The following is a 16,937-nucleotide window of genomic DNA, read 5'->3' on the forward strand; positions in this document are numbered from 1 at the left end:
TGCAGGTATGAACATATTTATTACACAGTAAAGAGTACAACAATACCAGAATCATACTGCAAAGATTCACAGACTGACAGACCATTTACTACAGCCCCCAAAAATGAGAGAATAAAATAAAGAAAACAGATTAAACAAGAAACCACAGTTCTGACATAGTAGACTCAAAAACCCTAGAGTATACCGAAACGGTGTGATGAGAGAGAGCACACCCTCCCAGCTCCACCTGTAACCTGTGGTTCATGTTTCCGTTAAGTATTGCACAACAACTTTCATGAGTTTTTTTTTTTCACAATAAAGATTTTCGAAGAACCCTATGACTGCCCGTCCTGAACCCACCCCACCAATTCATTTCACTAAGTTTCCACGGTCCCTTTATTATCCCAAAAGTTGAATTAACTTTACAAACTGGAGGAAAAACAAAACAAAACGTAAGAACACCTGGCAAAAAAGGCATGCGTAAATTCACCAGCCGTTACTTTCCGCTCACGTTTTGGTGCGAATCCCCCAATAACACGAACCTAAATGACATTGACGAGCGGCCAAGCGTGTCTCACAACAGAAGACATAAACGGGGGAAAAGGGGTTGCAGGAGAAGAGGAGGGCAATTGGAATATAATCACATTTTCTCATCTTTGACCATTTATTGAATAGTGTATATCAAATGGTGTCAACACTTATTTTTTTAACTTTGAGTTGACAAACTTAAAAAGAACATAACATTTTTTTTTTTCGTTTTTTATTTTACGTATTCTATTACGTTTTTTTTTTTTTTTTCTCATGAGGTCTGCATTGTTACCAAGTAGTGATATGGTTTGCAGCTATATGAGCTTTTAACTTTGGGTTTAAGTCCTGTTCTCATGTGCCCATTTGGTTTGACTAGACCAGTGTCCGCTCGGCGACTGGTGCTCCTAACGTGCTGTCAGAGGTAGAGTGAGACTTTTTGCCACCGAGGAAAAAAGGTTGTAGCAAAACAGACGTACTAGAGTGGGAAGGAGGAGTTTCTTGATGCTTTGTCCGTGCTTAGTTTATTCAGGTCACCCTGATTGAAGTTATTACACTAACTGTATATATTTTTCAAAAATAGTACATTAGTGTTTCAAGACAGCTTAGCTGGCAGGTTCTCTGGAGATGTGTACAGGTGTCTTACACCTTTGTTTTTTTTTGGATCATTTAACCGTAGCGTGCCGGAGGAGGCCGGTAGTGCATCCAGGGCCAGCCCCTCCTCCAAAGAGGTCAAATGCACAGCGTTTAGCACCATGGTTTGAAACATCAGAGTGCAGCTAAGTGCTGGTTTAGACCCCTCTTCCTCTTAAGCCATTGGCGAGGTTGTTTCGTTTAGTTTTAGTTTCTCACATGGCTTTTTATTTTAGGTTTGGTTATGCGCCGTTCGTGAACGAGAAGAGCTCCGCTTCGGTCGGGCAGGTAGCCTTTTGGGGTGACGTTCTTATGACACATCCGTTTCGAGGAATGATACGGAAAGAAAAAGGACAAAAAGGAAATCCTAGCCCTGGAGGATTTAGATATGGGATCCACCTTTTCAGTTATTGCTCAATCATTCAGACCGCCTCTTTTCTTAGGACCTGCTACGTGGTTTTGAGTGGCTCCTCCTCCCTACGATCTGAACAGGGCTGGTCTTGGCTCTGGACAGGGGGAGAGTTAAAGGTTTTCGAATGGAATCATTGCTCAGTGTGGCTTCCCCTGATTAACACGTCGAGAAAACAAAAAGTGAGTCTCTTTTGTCATGTTTAAATCTTGGATAAAATCAGGTTTTGGTCCTTCATGTCTGTCTTTGGCTGTCTTCCATGTTAATTCTTTTGTAATACTGTGTATCCTGGTGCTCTGCAGTGTTAAAGCTGTCTGTTTTTCACCTCTGCATTTGGAAAGTTAGTTTCTTAGTGTCTTTTTTTGTCATTTTTTTCCTTTTTTGTAGAAAACAAAAACAACATATACCATAGCGTTCAGTATGCATGTGCATGCACTGTCCTTATCTATTCAAAGCAAGATGGTTAGAAAAAAAAGTGAACAAAAGCAGATTGTGATACTTCTGTTTCGTCTTTTTTCCGTTTTCTTTTTGCTCTTTTTTCATACATTTTTTCTCCATTTTTTTAACAAGAAAAGAAAAATCACAGATATGTAATAACGAAGCACTCCAAAGATAATCTATGAAGTGAGGCGCCCTATGAAGAAAAAAAAAACTGCCAAAAGAAGCATGCTGAGAGAAACCGTGACAGTGCAAATACATTTATGTACGTCCCATGTACAAAAACATTTATGTTAGCATTCCATGTAACATGCTAGTTCTCAGAAAAAACATCTGAATGAGACTGAAGTAGCAGCTCTGAGAGATAGCGTTTGTCTTTCGAGGACAATGGGAAAAGTTTTTTTTCTTCTTAGAGAACTACAAGGGGACTAGCACAAACACATACAAATAGAAAAGCAGCTTGCGAGAAAGAGAGAGAGAGCGAGAGAGACAGAGAAAAAAGAGAAAATGTGTTCTTCCTTTTTGCACCTAGAAAGACTAAAAAGTTGTGACCGTGGTTTAAACTATTAATGCGTCGTCACAATTGTCCAGCACACGTACAATAAATAACCATTGGAGACGGCACAGGACACAAGTGTTTAACACAATGAGATCTAGAAGGGCAAAAAGAAGTAGAACGAGGACTGATGGCGAGAGATAGGCAGGACAGGAGAGGGCTCTGGACTGATTCCAAAAGCCGGTGATTTATGGGTGATTTCTCAGCCCTTTGTTTCCCAGCGGCTGTCACAGTGAGGTTCGGACAGTCCTGCTCTGGTGGGCCGATGACTTCACTTCCTGTTTTGGGAGCTGATGGAGTGCATTTGGGATCAGGGCTCAGAGTGCATCCTTCATTCCGCCGTGTAGTACTCAACATCCAGCACGGGCCCTCCTCGCCCCTACATTCCTCAGTGAAACAGCTTTTTATTTCTCAGACCATTGACCTGGATATTATCTTGCAGAAGAGGGACGAACATCTGCGTTCCTTCACAATCTGCTGCACATCTGCAGAGTTCAGCGCGCGAGCCAGAAAAGCCATCCGCCGTCTACTCCACCACGTCCGACACAGATGCCCTTCACGGCGTGTTTTTTTCCCCCTCGACGTTTCGTTGTCTTCTTTACAAGGAACGCTGTCCTAATAATAGTCAGAGTCTCTGCTTACATCAGCTATGAAATATTTCCTTGGTTTTTGTTATTTAAAGTGTCTTTTAATGAGGTCAAATAGTTTCATATCCCAGCTACTGGATAAAGAGCTTTGAGAACAGAACGGAGGAGGGGGGAGGAAAAAAACCCCGACAAAAAACAAAAAAAAAACAAAATGAAGAGGAGGTCAAATACACTCATCAAGAGGTCCCAGCTGTCTACTCCATTTGTCTTCTTATTTACAAGAATGCAAGAGAGCCACAACATCAATAAACGACATTACCAGCAGTAATCGATAATAGCTGTAGTAACAATAAAGAACAATGAGAATTTCAAACAAAGAATATCTTTGCGTTCTCTATCATGGCAAGTCAATATGACCCGAAATGGACCTCCTATGGGTGATCGCCCTAAGTACAGTCTTCTTTCTTTGTTAGTGCGCTAGCTTTAGCATTTTGGAGCGAGCGAGTGAGGCAGGTGAGTCAGTCCCCAGTCTGCTGAGGCTTTAGTAAGGGTCCGCTCGGACTCTAGCGCGGCGTGTTCTCTATGGTGGAGGGCGTGCCGGGTGTGGCGGAGCGGGGAGTGGCGGCGGACGGCGTGTCCGCTGGGCTCCCGGCTCCGCTGCTGGGGGTGGCTGAGGAGCTGACGGTGGCCGGGGTTTCGCTTTGCTGCTGTGCCTGCAGAGTCTGGCCACATACGTGGTGGTGCTTTTCCCAGTCCTTGTGCTGGCAGAAGGAACCGCAGTAACGCGCCGTGTTGCAGCCGCTGCATGTTTCGCTCGCCTTGCGCCCACAATTCCAGCAGCTCTGCATGGGAAAAGAGGGAAGGTTTAAACTTAGTGGTGGGCGATATGACCAAAAGTTCACATCACAGAATTGTTCAAAATTATACCGGTTTCACAGTATAAGACCAAGCATGACTGGGTGTTAACTAGCCTAGAAATCTAGACGCACCCTAGCGGCAGCAAAACTTATTTTGCAGCAAAGTGTGGTCTAGCAACTCTCCGTTGACTTTCGAAGTCTGGTCCAATCACATCATGTATAGAGTTGGTGGGCGGGCTTAACACAATGACGGCAGAGTTGTGATGGTTCTTCTGCGCCGTGATTTCCATAGGTGATTTCCCTGCTACTTAAAAACAAACAAGATGCAGCTGGCGAACAGCGGTCTTTTGATTCGGCTTTGGCCGCGACTCTGGATGACTTGGAGTTAAGAGAACGTCACTTAAGTCATTCTTAAAAAAGGAAGATGTGTTCGGAGTTTTGACGACAGGATATGGCAAAAGTTTAATATATCAACTTGCCCCGCTGGAGGGAAAACGCATTGAACTCACTTATCCACAGCCGTTCGTTGCTCTGGTTGGTTGTGGTGCTATCCTATTGCGTGCAGAGGGATACTGAAAGACAACCTTTTATCCCGCCCCTCGGATTGAGGTATGCCAATTGTGAGTTCCCAGACCTAACATTTTGATAGGTCTGGCTTGCCAGGCTAGGTGTTAACCACATTTTCTACTAATTGAGAAATACCAGCCCGTTCTCATCCCAAGAAGTCATATACTGACGCTTTTGACACCCTTTAGTGTCAATATGAGACGAAGATATATATGGGCCAGAAGGCGCCTCCTAGTGGTGTAACCCTAACCCTACCCCAGACCTAAACCTAGCCATAACCGAACAAAGCTCTCTGCGTGTTTTAGTGACGCTAAGGGGTGCCATGTGCGTTGGATTTAGACGAAATTTCAAAAGTGTCACTATATGATGCCCTAGGATGAGAATGCGTTGGAAATACTGCATTTGATTGACTTAGAATGCCCTATTATACTGTCATGAGTTAATATTATAAAAAAAAAAATCCACACTAGTATTAATACAGGTTTGCAAGGCCCCACAAAATTATGCTGTTTACAAAGAGGCAGCGCTTTCGGAGCGGTTTCCCCGGTAACGGCTGTACACAAAGCAACGCAGCGCTAATAAACGCTGATTTATCAGGAAAGATTAAATGAAAATGACATCGAAACTTTTCTAAAGACAGTCAGTTCGCATCTAAGATACATTCATATAAAAACACCCACACCGCATTTTGACTTTGAAACGTGCAGTGCTCATGTTTATTCAACGATGTCAAAGGCTTTTGGATAGTTTTGGATAGCTTTGGCAGTGTTGATATTGTGAACCGATGTATGGGAAACACTGTAATATAATTTGAAAGCTATCAATTATAGTTTAACTAATGCATCTTGACCTTCACATATAGTAACACATACAGCTGTGCATCACCACAGTGCAAAAGTGAAAAGTGACCCCTCTCAAACAGTGTCGTGCCACGATGCGACATACTTCGGTATTCATATATATTCTGGTATATTATACATATTCTGGTATATTAAAAATGCGTATCACAACAAAAATAAACACACTGCCTGATACACTGCCCAGCACTATTTCAACCGTATCATATTCAAAAAATGTGCATTCCTTTCCATGGCTATTATTCCAATCAGGAAATAATAGATACACAGACCTTTGAGAAAAGCGAGCGAAAGTCTCGGCTCATTAGCAGCAAACATTTCCCATTTGAATTTAAGTGTAAATAGAGAATTCTGCTTTATTTTTCTTTGGATCTCCCTGCTTTGAAAACATGGAAATAATGAGCTAGCTGGGGGGAAAAAACCCAGTCATTTTACCCAGTTCCACATGGCGCTTTGTGAGGACACATTTGTAACAGGTTAACAAAAAAAAAGATCACACAGAAACTCAGGTTACCACTGTGGCCTCGTTGCGTTTGTCTCCGGGCCAAATAAGAGCAATTATCACAAAGTCTCGAATGTGTCCCAGAGAGGAGAAGCCGGAGTTATAAACGGCTACCGACGCAATCCTCCGGAGGGAGGCGCATAAACATGGCTCGTGCAATTAAACTCATATGCGTGCCGCCTTTCTCTGCTAACTGATTAAACGAGCCGTACCCCCGCTGTGCGCAGACACTCGGCGCTCCCTTCCCAATTTCCCGCATCCAAATCAGTACCACCTTAACCGTCCACATGTTTCATTTAGTGGAGGAAACGCACCGCTATGCCTGAGGTGATAAATGCAATGTTATATTCCTCGGCTCTGCGTGACACCAGCCTGCATGAGGAATTATCTGGGACACACTTTTCTCTTCTCACTGTGCTTTTCATATGATCTCTAAGTTTCCCTACAGATTTCCATACTAAGGAGATCAAATCTAAGTCATAGAAATGAAACAACCCAACCAAGTAAATCAGGCATGTACAAATCATAGAAAATATAAGAAAATCCCCTAGATGATATGTAATGCGAATTATAATCAATTATGGAATATATTACCATCCCAATGAATCATTGTGCAGTAAGTGAATGCTGCAGCTGTTCACTAATATAATAATGTGCGGTGGGCGTACAAGCTGTTACCTCACTAGAGTCCTCCTGCTGGTTGATGACTGACAGCGCGTCCTCCGCCGCTTGCCTTTTGGCCTCGGCCACCGTGCGCTCCATCTTGGCTCGCTCCGTGCTGATCATCTCGTGTGCCTTGCGCTCGGCCTCTGACACAGCTTTCTGCAGCTCAGACATAGCCTGCCTCTTCACCTCGTTCACAGCCTCTTCTGAAAGAAAAAGCACAGTGCTTTACAGTGTCCATAGCACAGCAACAGAACCCCCCACAAAAAGTGTAGAATGAATGACCGATGAATAAATCACATATAATCTGCAGTTCTGCTATATGCAGAAAATGTGACAAACTATCTATTTTTTTTAATCTATTTATGTGGTGACTGTTTTTTATTGAAGTCGAATATTATTTTAAATGACTTAAAGGGTTAGTTCACCCAAAAATGAAAATTCTGTCAGTATTTACTCACCCTCATGTTGTTCCAACCCCGTAAGACCTTCGTTCATCTTCGGAACACAAATTAAGATATTTAAGATATTAAGATCGCTCCTGCATACAGTCCGTAGGCTTCTTGAGGGACTGGCTCTTGCTGTCCCCGAAAAGTCATTAAAGACATCGTTAAAATAGTCCAAGTGACTACAGGGGCTCAATCTTAAGTTTATCAAACGACGAGAACATTTTGTGCGCAAAAAAACAACAAAAATAACGAGTTTATTTCAACTATTCGTTATTTCTCCCTCTGCCTCGAGTTAGGTTACTAGTTTAATAGCGTAAGCTTCTGTTATTGTACGTCACACGCATCACACACATGACCAGCGTCGGCCAATAGTGAGCCTACGTGTGACGTAGCTCTACGCAATCACACTACGTTAACTGACTACAGGCCCATGGAGAAGGAAGTGAATAGTTGAAATAAAGTCGTTATTTTTGTTGTTTTTTTGCGCACAAAAGTGTTCTTGTCGTTTGATAAACTTAAGATTGAGCCCCTGTAGTCACTTGGACTATTTTAACGATGTCTTTAATGACTTTTCGGGGACAGCAAGAGCCAGTCTCTCAAGAAGCCTATAGACTAGTATGCAGGAGCGATCTTAATATCTTAAATATCTTAATTTTGTGTTCCAAAAATGAACGAAGGTCTTACTGGGTTGGAACAACATGAAGGTGAGTAAATACTGACAGAATTTTCATTTTTGGGTGAACTAACCCTTTAATCAACCTGTCTACATTGTTAAATCAAGTGTATTTTAAGGGTCAGACTAAGTAGAAATAGCTCATTACGTTAATTGCACATGTTGAAATGTTGACATGACATCTCACAGCTAAAGATTATGCCTTCTAAAATACTAGGTGTGTAACAATATATCTCAATACAAAAATGCAACAATATGTATCGTGGATAGTGACAATCTGTATCTGGTGTCACCATTGTCCACACGTCCAAGCCTATTCATGTCCACCCCCAATGTAATACCAAATTTAGCATTTTAAATCAACAGTAAATGTTTTATTAACCTTTTACCATACTTCTTAAATTATCGCAATAATATTGTATCGTGAGTTCATTGTATCAGGGGTTACACCCCTATAGAATACACTTACCTAATAATTCAAATGAATAGATACGAATTTTTCAATGCACATTTTGTACTCATTCAAAGTAAGTCAGCCAATTAGTGTTCATTTTGAAAACTATTTTTACGTTGTTTAATTGATCCTATTGGTTTGTTTTGTACAAAAGCAGCTGAGAGATTAATCTGGGGATTAATTAGAAACATCAATTTGTATTTGAATGTGCTCAGATGACTTTCTGTGTTTTCTGAATACAAATAAACAAGAATGGAATGCTTTTGTTTAGCCTCAAACCAAAGACTACTGTAGTGCACAAGACAGATTACAGGTAATCCTTGATATTTTTCCCTATGAAGTATAAATGTATTTCCTTGAACTCGCACTTTATCTCTACTTTAACATTGTTATCCCATTAACCGTAAATACTTCTGGCAGGAAAACTCATCTCAAGAGCAGACTAGGGATTTTTTGTGTTTGTTTGTTTTCATTGTTCAAGGCTGCAGCCTGACTAATTGCATATGCAAATTGGGTAATTTATATTTAAATTATGCATTTCAATTGCGCCCCCAAAGGACCATGCAGATCAGGATATGGCACTGTTTGAGAAAAGGGTTTGAATATTCATCACCTACTGTACATAATCTTTCTAAAAAAAAAGGGCATTCACCTCTTACGCTTGTGAAGACCACTTTAAGGCAGTTCTTCAGACTCTTAACTCTTAAAGGGTTAGTAAATCATAGGGTAATTTTCATTTTTGTGAACTATCCCTCTAAGCCAGTGTTTTTGAAAAATGTTTGCCAGCCAGCGCCAGCATTTTTGATCATTTTCACAGAAATGAGCCCCCCAGAATATTTTGTATGACAATCTGAACATGCAATATTTCAAAAGGAAGAATAAACATACCCTCTGCTTTTCCAAAAAAAAAAAAAGTATTCTAGCTTCATGCATTCTGAGCAAAAAGCTGATAAAATTACATTTATGTTAAAGACTACGTCTGGATCGGATTCATCAACACCTCCAAAGCTTGCACAGTCCTATACCTCGTCTTGGGTCGACATTTCATTCGTTAACATTAGGCAGTTTTGATTTATATGCTGTTTAATGTTGATGACTGCTTTATTATTATTTTTTTTTTTTACATATGTAGTAAATATGTCTTTTTTCCATATTCAGAATATGTCTAATAGCACCCCCTACCATATAACAGTGAAAACACGGAAAGCCGTACAATGGCGGGAAACCCCGTCAACGGCGGGGAAAGAGTTAAAAACTTTTAGCTTGTGTTATGTTTTGTAACCATCACTGGAGTGATGAAAATACTATTCTTAAGGAGTTTTAATAGACTAAACTGTCATGGCAGTCTCTTGTTTTGCAGAAATGGATGGCTGTGGTTGAGCAGACCCCAGTCTTAAATATGAAGGATTATAGAGCCAGGGACATTTTCATCAAGACTGGACTGAATTGTAAAACCATGGTGGTTTGGTGCACAGAGTTGTCCTCTTGATGGGCTTAGGTCACGGAAAATGCACCACATTCCCTGATATGTTTAACTGCATCTCTACTTCCATCACTATTCAGATGGAATTTCAATCTGTGGTGATTTGTTTAGGGTGTTACTAGCGCCGTTGTGTTTCAAAGGCAACGCGTTAGCTGAAACGAGCGTCTTTTGTAACGTCATTTTCATGGCAAAGTTTGTTTGCTTTTATGAAGCCTTTGGTAAGACCACACAGTGAAGACAAACTGCTTTAGCAGATGCGTCTGTCGTGTACTAGAGAGCCGAAGCCAAGGTAAACAATCTGCTATTACAGAACCCATCACTTGTCATATTTCACACAGATCAACTGCTCTTTAAACAAAGCCTTTTAATATCTTTATCCGTCTTTTAACCAGCTCCTCTGCTGTGATAAAACAGAGTGCCGTGGAGAGCTGAGAGGCTGTTGCACAGCTAATGGCAAGAGTGCTGAAGTGCTGTAAAGGCTGGGAGCACTTATGTGTCCTGTTCAGCCAGAGCAATAAAAGAGCTTTATGATCTGACATCACTGTTGGAATGTGTAGAGGTGCTTCCAGTGAAAGCCAATCACTGAACTGCCCAACACACGACTCAAACGAGGAGTCAAACAAAATGCAAGGCATTTCAAAAGACCTTCTTCTGAACATTTTTGATAATGTTGGTTTTAAACGTAAATGCATGATGACAAAACCTTTTCATTTTTAATAAAATGATATTTTTTTAATATTTGTCGGTGACACCTTACTTGAAGGGGTGTGCATAAGACTGACATGACACCTTCATGAAGTAGGGTTTGTTTATGTTGTTAAGTGTCTGAATGCAAATGTGTTGTCTTAGTAATGTCAAGTTGTCATGACAAAGACACTGACAGGTTATGATGTTAAAAACTGTCATAACTGAGAAAATGACACTTAATGACAGTTGTCATAAACATGCATAAAACTTCCTTCATATTCATAACATATGTCATGTCATGATAATGAAGGTGTCATGTTAGTCTTATGCCACCACAAGTATGCATGAAAGGAAAACAATTCTATGTTTATTTTCATTAGCATTAAAGGAATTTAATCTGTCAAAAACATGTGAATTAATTTATTATATTTTATTTATTGTCCTTTTTTTTTAAATTTGATAAAATGATTTTTGCCTAAAGCTTAAATTGCAATTATATGTACATCATATATTTTTTTAAAATCACAGACAGGCTTTGAAAGAGCTCTGTGTGAATAATTTAGCTTTGATTTTCCACCTGTGCTTATGAGTATGTGTACATGTCAAAAAAGACAGCATGCTAACCGGCTTTCTTCCAGATTTCTTCAGGTACATATCCAGACACTGGCCTGTGAAGGAGCTCCCTATGGATATCTATAAAAGAGAAAACAAAGCATACTTCATTTACAATGAACTCAATAGACAGCATTTTTTTTCCCAGTCAAAAAAACAGATACTGTCATCAAGACAATTGTTAAATCAACTGTAAATCTGTTCTTTTTTAAGGTCGGATAAATAGATGTAGGCAATAGGACGTGATGCAGATGTCTCAGACGTCTGAATATGTGTTACCTAAAGCATTGCTTTCTTGGCTGGCGGGGCTCTGCTGTCGGGACTGACTGCTGCTGGTGCTGCTGGTCTTCTTAAGGTCTTCAGCATCACTGTAACGACGGATCCAGTAGTTGAGCTCCTCCCGGTCGGCCTCCTGACACCTCCGCAACACCGTCAGCGAGCGGCGAGTCTTCTCCACCATATCCATGATGCAGTTCAAGAGCTGTGGGGGAGATGCAGGCAGAGCGTTACCAACACAACATCTTCTATAAATAGAATTGACCAAATTTAGATATAAAAATATCACATTAAAAGGCTTACATTGAACACTCACACATCTTTGTTTTCTTAGCCAACCACTAAGAAACAGTTAATGTTCTGTGGTAGCTTTTTTTTCAGCTCAGGAGACGTTACAACTTAAATAACCCAAAATTTAATTCACCCAAAATTCACCCTAAAATTTAAATTTCGTCATTAATATCAACATCCTCAATCAACATCCTCATTTGAATCAACATCCTCATGTTGATTCAAACCCATAAGACTTTTGTTCAACCTAAGGAACACTAATGAAGATCTTTTTGATGAAATCTGAGATCTCCATTGACAGCTACGCAACTACCACTTTGATAACTTTTCATAAAGTTCATAAAGAGATCGTAAAACTAATCCATATGAATTGAGCGGTTTAGACCAAATTTTCTGAAGAGAGACAATCACTTTATATGATGAAGAAATATGTGGTAAACAGAAGGTCAAGCATGTTCGCTTGACGTGTGAGAACTAGGGATGTCCCGATCCGATCCACGGCATCGGTATCGCGCCGATACCGGCCCAGAACGCTAGATCGGAGATCGGAGGGGAGAAAAAAATATGAGCGATATCCAGTTTAGCGGCGCAGCCTGTCACGTGATGATTGTTGTGTTTACGCACACGCGCGCACTCTCGCTTTGCGCACGGATTCTAATGTAATGATTCCACCCACAAAATCTGCATTTCAGTCTTTTCAGAAATTCATTGGCTATCAGAAAATAGCGTCAATTCATTCTCTATTGCAACTGGATAGATAAACTGTCATTCAAAGAGAGGTAGGTACCGATCTTCACCAGGCACGCTCGTTGGCTGTTGGAGTTTAGAAGACACCCCTAACACTCGCCGATTGGCTAAAATGACCTGTCAATCAATAGTTCATGGGTCAGCGGCCATTTTGACATTCTTTTTTCTCCAATGTTTACGTTTCAACTGAAGTTAGACGGATCATAGTGTTGTGCTACGTTCACACCGGACGCGAATCGCGCGTCAAATTCTCGCCTGACGCGTCTAGACGCTTGACCACTAGTGTTAATTCGCGTGTCAAGAGCGAAACTGGCGCGCGTAAAGTTTGAAGCGAAATTTACGCGCGTGACGCGCGTCAGAATCAAAATCCGTTGGCAGTCATTGTTTTTATGTCGACCGAGCATTCATCAAGAGAGTTACCGCTCTACTCTGGATAGCAGAACAGCGGCGTGGGGATCATCGTCGCCGTATATTTGTGTCCACCGGACCCTTCGGAGCCGAACCGTTTGGCGAGTTTCACCATTTGCTCGCTCCAGGAGCTGCGCTGGATGACGGCCGCTGTCAGCGGTACTTTCGCCTGTCACGCGCCCAGTTTGATGACCTGTTGTCCCGCATCTGAGCGAGGATCACCCTCGCCCGGCCCCTCATCCATCTAATCTAGCTGTCATTTATTTTTGTTTTGATAATAAATAGAGCCAGCCTTCAAAAGTTATTAACCTGTCCTGTGATTTTTTTCTCTCTCTCACGTCCAGACACGAATTTATGCACATATGTTGATTGTCTTTACAACATAATACTATTTCTAGATATGGAATGAATAACATTCAATTCAAAATGAACATGTCTCCATATAGAAATAATGTTTTAAGTGATGAAACATTTGCTTTGTTGTGCATAATCCCACCATGCATTTAGTCATATTAACAAAATAATTTATTGAAGCATCCAGACACTTCACCACGTGAGCAAGCAGCTAGGCTCCTGATTGGTTAACGCGGCGCGAATTCACGCCAAAGTTCAGATTTTTCAACTCGGGCGGCAGACGCGAATTCGCGTCAAACGCGTGATTGCACAACGCTCAATTCGCGCCATTCGCGCCAACTTGACGCGCGAATGAGGCGTATTCGCGTCTTCCGCGCCGCGCTCCGCGCCTCATTCGCGCCGCAGGAATTTTTCTTGCATTGACTTAACATTGAAATCCTTCGCGCCTGACGCCCTATTCGCGTCCGGTGTGAACGTAGCATTAGTGCGTCGAAGTTGTGATAGCGCTGTCGGCTAACGCGAAATGCTACTATTTACATTCCATGGATGTTTATTCATATATACAATTGTTTTGGACTAAAAACTTCTTCAAATTGGATTGTATGGACGCTTTACAGTGAAACCAAACCATTTTTGTTGGAATGTGGACTAACAGATGGCTAATTGGTGAGTTTCTTCCAGTTTGTGTTGGTTTGTTTTGGCTGTTGGTGGTCTGACAAAGAGACAGATTGTGCCCGCTGTGTTGATTGTATCTTAAAATGGTTTACGTCGTTCGAATCACGAGTTTCTCAGCTTTCCAAAGATATGTATTATGTTTACTTTTGTGTTTGTTTTGTTTTGTCTTTCACAAAGTTAAACCTATAAACCACCCTGTGGGCCGTATACGGCACGTCGGACCACGAAAAAAAAAATATCGGACTAATATCGGTATCGGCAAAAGCCAAAGGTGCGGCATCGGTATCGGTATCGGAAGTGAAAAAGTGGTATCGGGACATCCCTAGTGAGAACCAATGAGGTTCATTCTCAGCACGTTTGAGCTTCTGCAAGAACCAATAAGGTTTGTTTTCACACGTCAAGCAGGTTCGTTGAGCTTCTTGTTAATATTCAATGATCAATTTTTATGTGAATAAAAGCCTAAATTAAATCTGTTCATCATATAAAGCGAGTCTCTTCAGAAAATTTGGTCTCAGTTGATATGGATTAGTTTTACAATCTATTTATGAACTTTTGAAGCATCAAAATGGTAGTTGCATAGCTGTCAATGGAGGGCAAGTAATTGATGACAGAATTTAAACTTTTAAATAACTCTTTAAAGGGATACTCCACTTTTTTTGGAAATGGCTCATTTTACAACTCCCCCAGAGTTAAACAGTTGAGTTTTACCGTTTTCGAATCCATTCAGCCGATTTTCTGATATTTAGAAGAATATCTGTAACCAGACCGTTTCTGGTCTCATTGACTTCCATAGTAGGAAAAAAATATACTACGGAAGTCAATGAGACCAGAAACTGTCTGGTTACTGATATTCTTCTAAATATCAGAAAATCGGCTGAATACATTCGGAAACGGTAAAACCCAACTGTTTAACTCTGGGGGAGTGGTAAAATAAGCCTATTTCCAAAAAAAGTGGAGTATCCCTTTAAATAACAACTTATATGTTTCTCCTGAAACTCTTAAGAAACAAATAAGCAATTGTTCACAAAATTTTGATCTTGGAATAATTAAAAGAAGTTTGCGTTCATGTTAAACTAGACTTCAGAATCTTGCTCATTTCGTGAAAGATATGAGAAACAGAAGAATCACAATTTGAGCTCAATATAATCTCGTTGCTTGTCTAGAAGTGCTTGTGATAAAGCAAAAACAAAACAGAACAAACATGCAAACACACAGATATGACTAGCAAACACACTTCTCATTCTCTCACACACATACACTTTGGATAGTAATAAAAAAATGTTATTACTTTTCTTACATGGTCAAGGTGCTTCCACTCTTCTGCCCATTCTCTGTCTGTGAGCCTGTGATCTATGACTTCCTCCTGGCGTGTGCTGCCGTGCATGCCTGACACAGAACGAGAGAAAGAGAGAGAGCGAGTGTTAAACGTGTTACTATTTGGGCCTTGGTTTTCCATTTCTCTTGCTTGCCCTCAGCGGCATGTCGTGCCCGTCTGTTTCACAGCCATAGCTCACCCGCTTCCTGACATCCTCCATCGCTCACACACTCTTCATTCCTCACATGCTCTCATCCCTCACTCCACTCTCCCGCGCTGCCTGCAGGCACGCTCTCTCCCTCTCCCCTCACCGCACCAGAGCTGCCAGACTCATGCAAATCTTGTGCATATATCACCAGCTAACATGCTTGAGTATTTTTAGCACATTTAAACCTGATATGGCGAGTTGGCTTTATGTGAACCTCAAATAATTTTTAAAAGAGTTTATGTTCCTGATCCAACGGAGCCTCGCCTGGTTTAACTTCTAAGAGTCTGAGCGGCATGCAGTGGACTTTTGAGGATTTGAGGCATTGGCCAACTCAGCCTTGGAGAATGGGCCTTATATTGTCAATTAATTTGAGAAATTTAATTTAAATAATAAATGCACATTTTCTTATTTTCTCAACTGGATATTTATATATGGTTTGTAATTTGTCATTATTTTATTTTGGTATACTATGTATTTAATTAACAGTTTAAAAAAAAAGTCCTTTTATCCGTGACTTTCTATATTTCTGGGGTCTATTAAAGACCACAAACTGAATTTGAACCTCATTTTATTTGAAACTATTTTTTTACCCTCAAAATTTATAGGGCTCTCATTTAATAATAGAATGTTTTATTTATAAAGTTTGAGGATTGGAGACAGCAGCCGTGGAGAAGGTGGCTTATATCGCATGTCTCAAGCTCTAACAATCTTTCACAGCACAGTAACGCTCTTATTAATGACCGTCTCCAGATGCTGCTGTAATCTGCCCTCTCTTACCCAGAGGCCGAGGGCGGTCGCGGAGCTCGCGGTGGTTGGGGTGGCGGTAGGAATCTCTGTAGTGGTGTGCTATGGCCATGTCGTCCAGACGGTAGTGCTGTGGAGGGGGCGGGGTGGGGTGTGGCAGGCCGTTGGGCGGGTAGGACAGCCCGTTGGAGGGGCTGAAACGCTGGCCGGGACTGATAGTGCAGGGCCTCTTGTTGGGGTGCTCGGGATGGAGCGGCTCCCGCTCAAAGCCGTTCTCTTTGGTTCTGGAATAAGAAAGAACATTCCAGAGTGAGGAACAGGAAAGAAATGTTGCACTGATGTTATACTAATGGATGGATGGGTGGGTGGGTGGATGGATGGATGGATGGATGGATGGATGGATGGATGGATGGATGGATGGATGGTTGGGTGGATGGATGGATGGATGGATGGGTGGGTGGATGGATGGATGAATGGGTGGATGGATGGATGGATGGATGGTTGGGTGGATGGATGGGTGGATGGATAGATGGGTGGGTGGGTGTGTGGGGTTGGATGGATGGATGGATGGATGGATGGGTGAATGGATGGATGGATGGTTGGTTGGTTGGGTGGGTGGGTGGATGGATGGTTGGTTGGTTGGGTGGGTGGGTGGGTGGATGGATGGATGGATGGGTGGGTGGATGGATGGATGGATGGTTGGGTGGATGGATGGGTGGATGGGTGGGTGGATGGATGGATGGATGGATGGTTGGGTGGATGGATGGGTGGGTGGGTGGATGAATGGGTGGATGGATGGATGGTTGGGTGGATGGATGGATGGATGGATGGATGGATGGATGGATGGATGGATGGGTAGGTGGATGGGTGGGTGAGTGGATGGATGGATGGATGGGTGGGTGGATGGATGGCAGGATGGGAGGGTGGGTGGATGGATGGATGGATGGATGGATAGGTAGGTGGGTAGGTAGGTAGGTAGGTAGGTAGG

At 41.8% G+C, this 16,937-nt stretch overlaps 1 protein-coding gene across 6 annotated transcripts in view; it reads right to left on the bottom strand.

Moving 5' to 3' along the window:
- Positions 1–16,937, bottom strand: part of runx1t1 (RUNX1 partner transcriptional co-repressor 1) — a 137,166-nt gene continuing 120,229 nt past the window's right edge. For 4 of the 6 annotated variants that reach the window (XM_089123277.1, XM_039680859.2, XM_089123280.1 and 1 more), the window contains 6 exons: positions 15,983–16,233; positions 14,971–15,068; positions 11,211–11,412; positions 10,944–11,012; positions 6,589–6,779; positions 1–3,969 (listed from right to left, as the gene is read on the bottom strand). In XM_089123277.1, the coding sequence (XP_088979403.1) occupies positions 3,691–3,969; positions 6,589–6,779; positions 10,944–11,012; positions 11,211–11,412; positions 14,971–15,068; positions 15,983–16,233 (1,090 nt within the window). In that variant the 3' untranslated portion in view covers positions 1–3,690. The remainder of the gene's footprint in view (positions 3,970–6,588; positions 6,780–10,943; positions 11,013–11,210; positions 11,413–14,970; positions 15,069–15,982; positions 16,234–16,937) is intronic. The other 2 variants (XM_089123278.1, XM_089123279.1) reach the window with 2 other exon arrangements.

Source organism: Pimephales promelas, chromosome 18 (assembly GCF_988280905.1).
Source record: "Pimephales promelas chromosome 18, fPimPro1.hap1.1, whole genome shotgun sequence".
NCBI classification, from domain to species: Eukaryota; Metazoa; Chordata; class Actinopteri; order Cypriniformes; family Leuciscidae; genus Pimephales; species Pimephales promelas.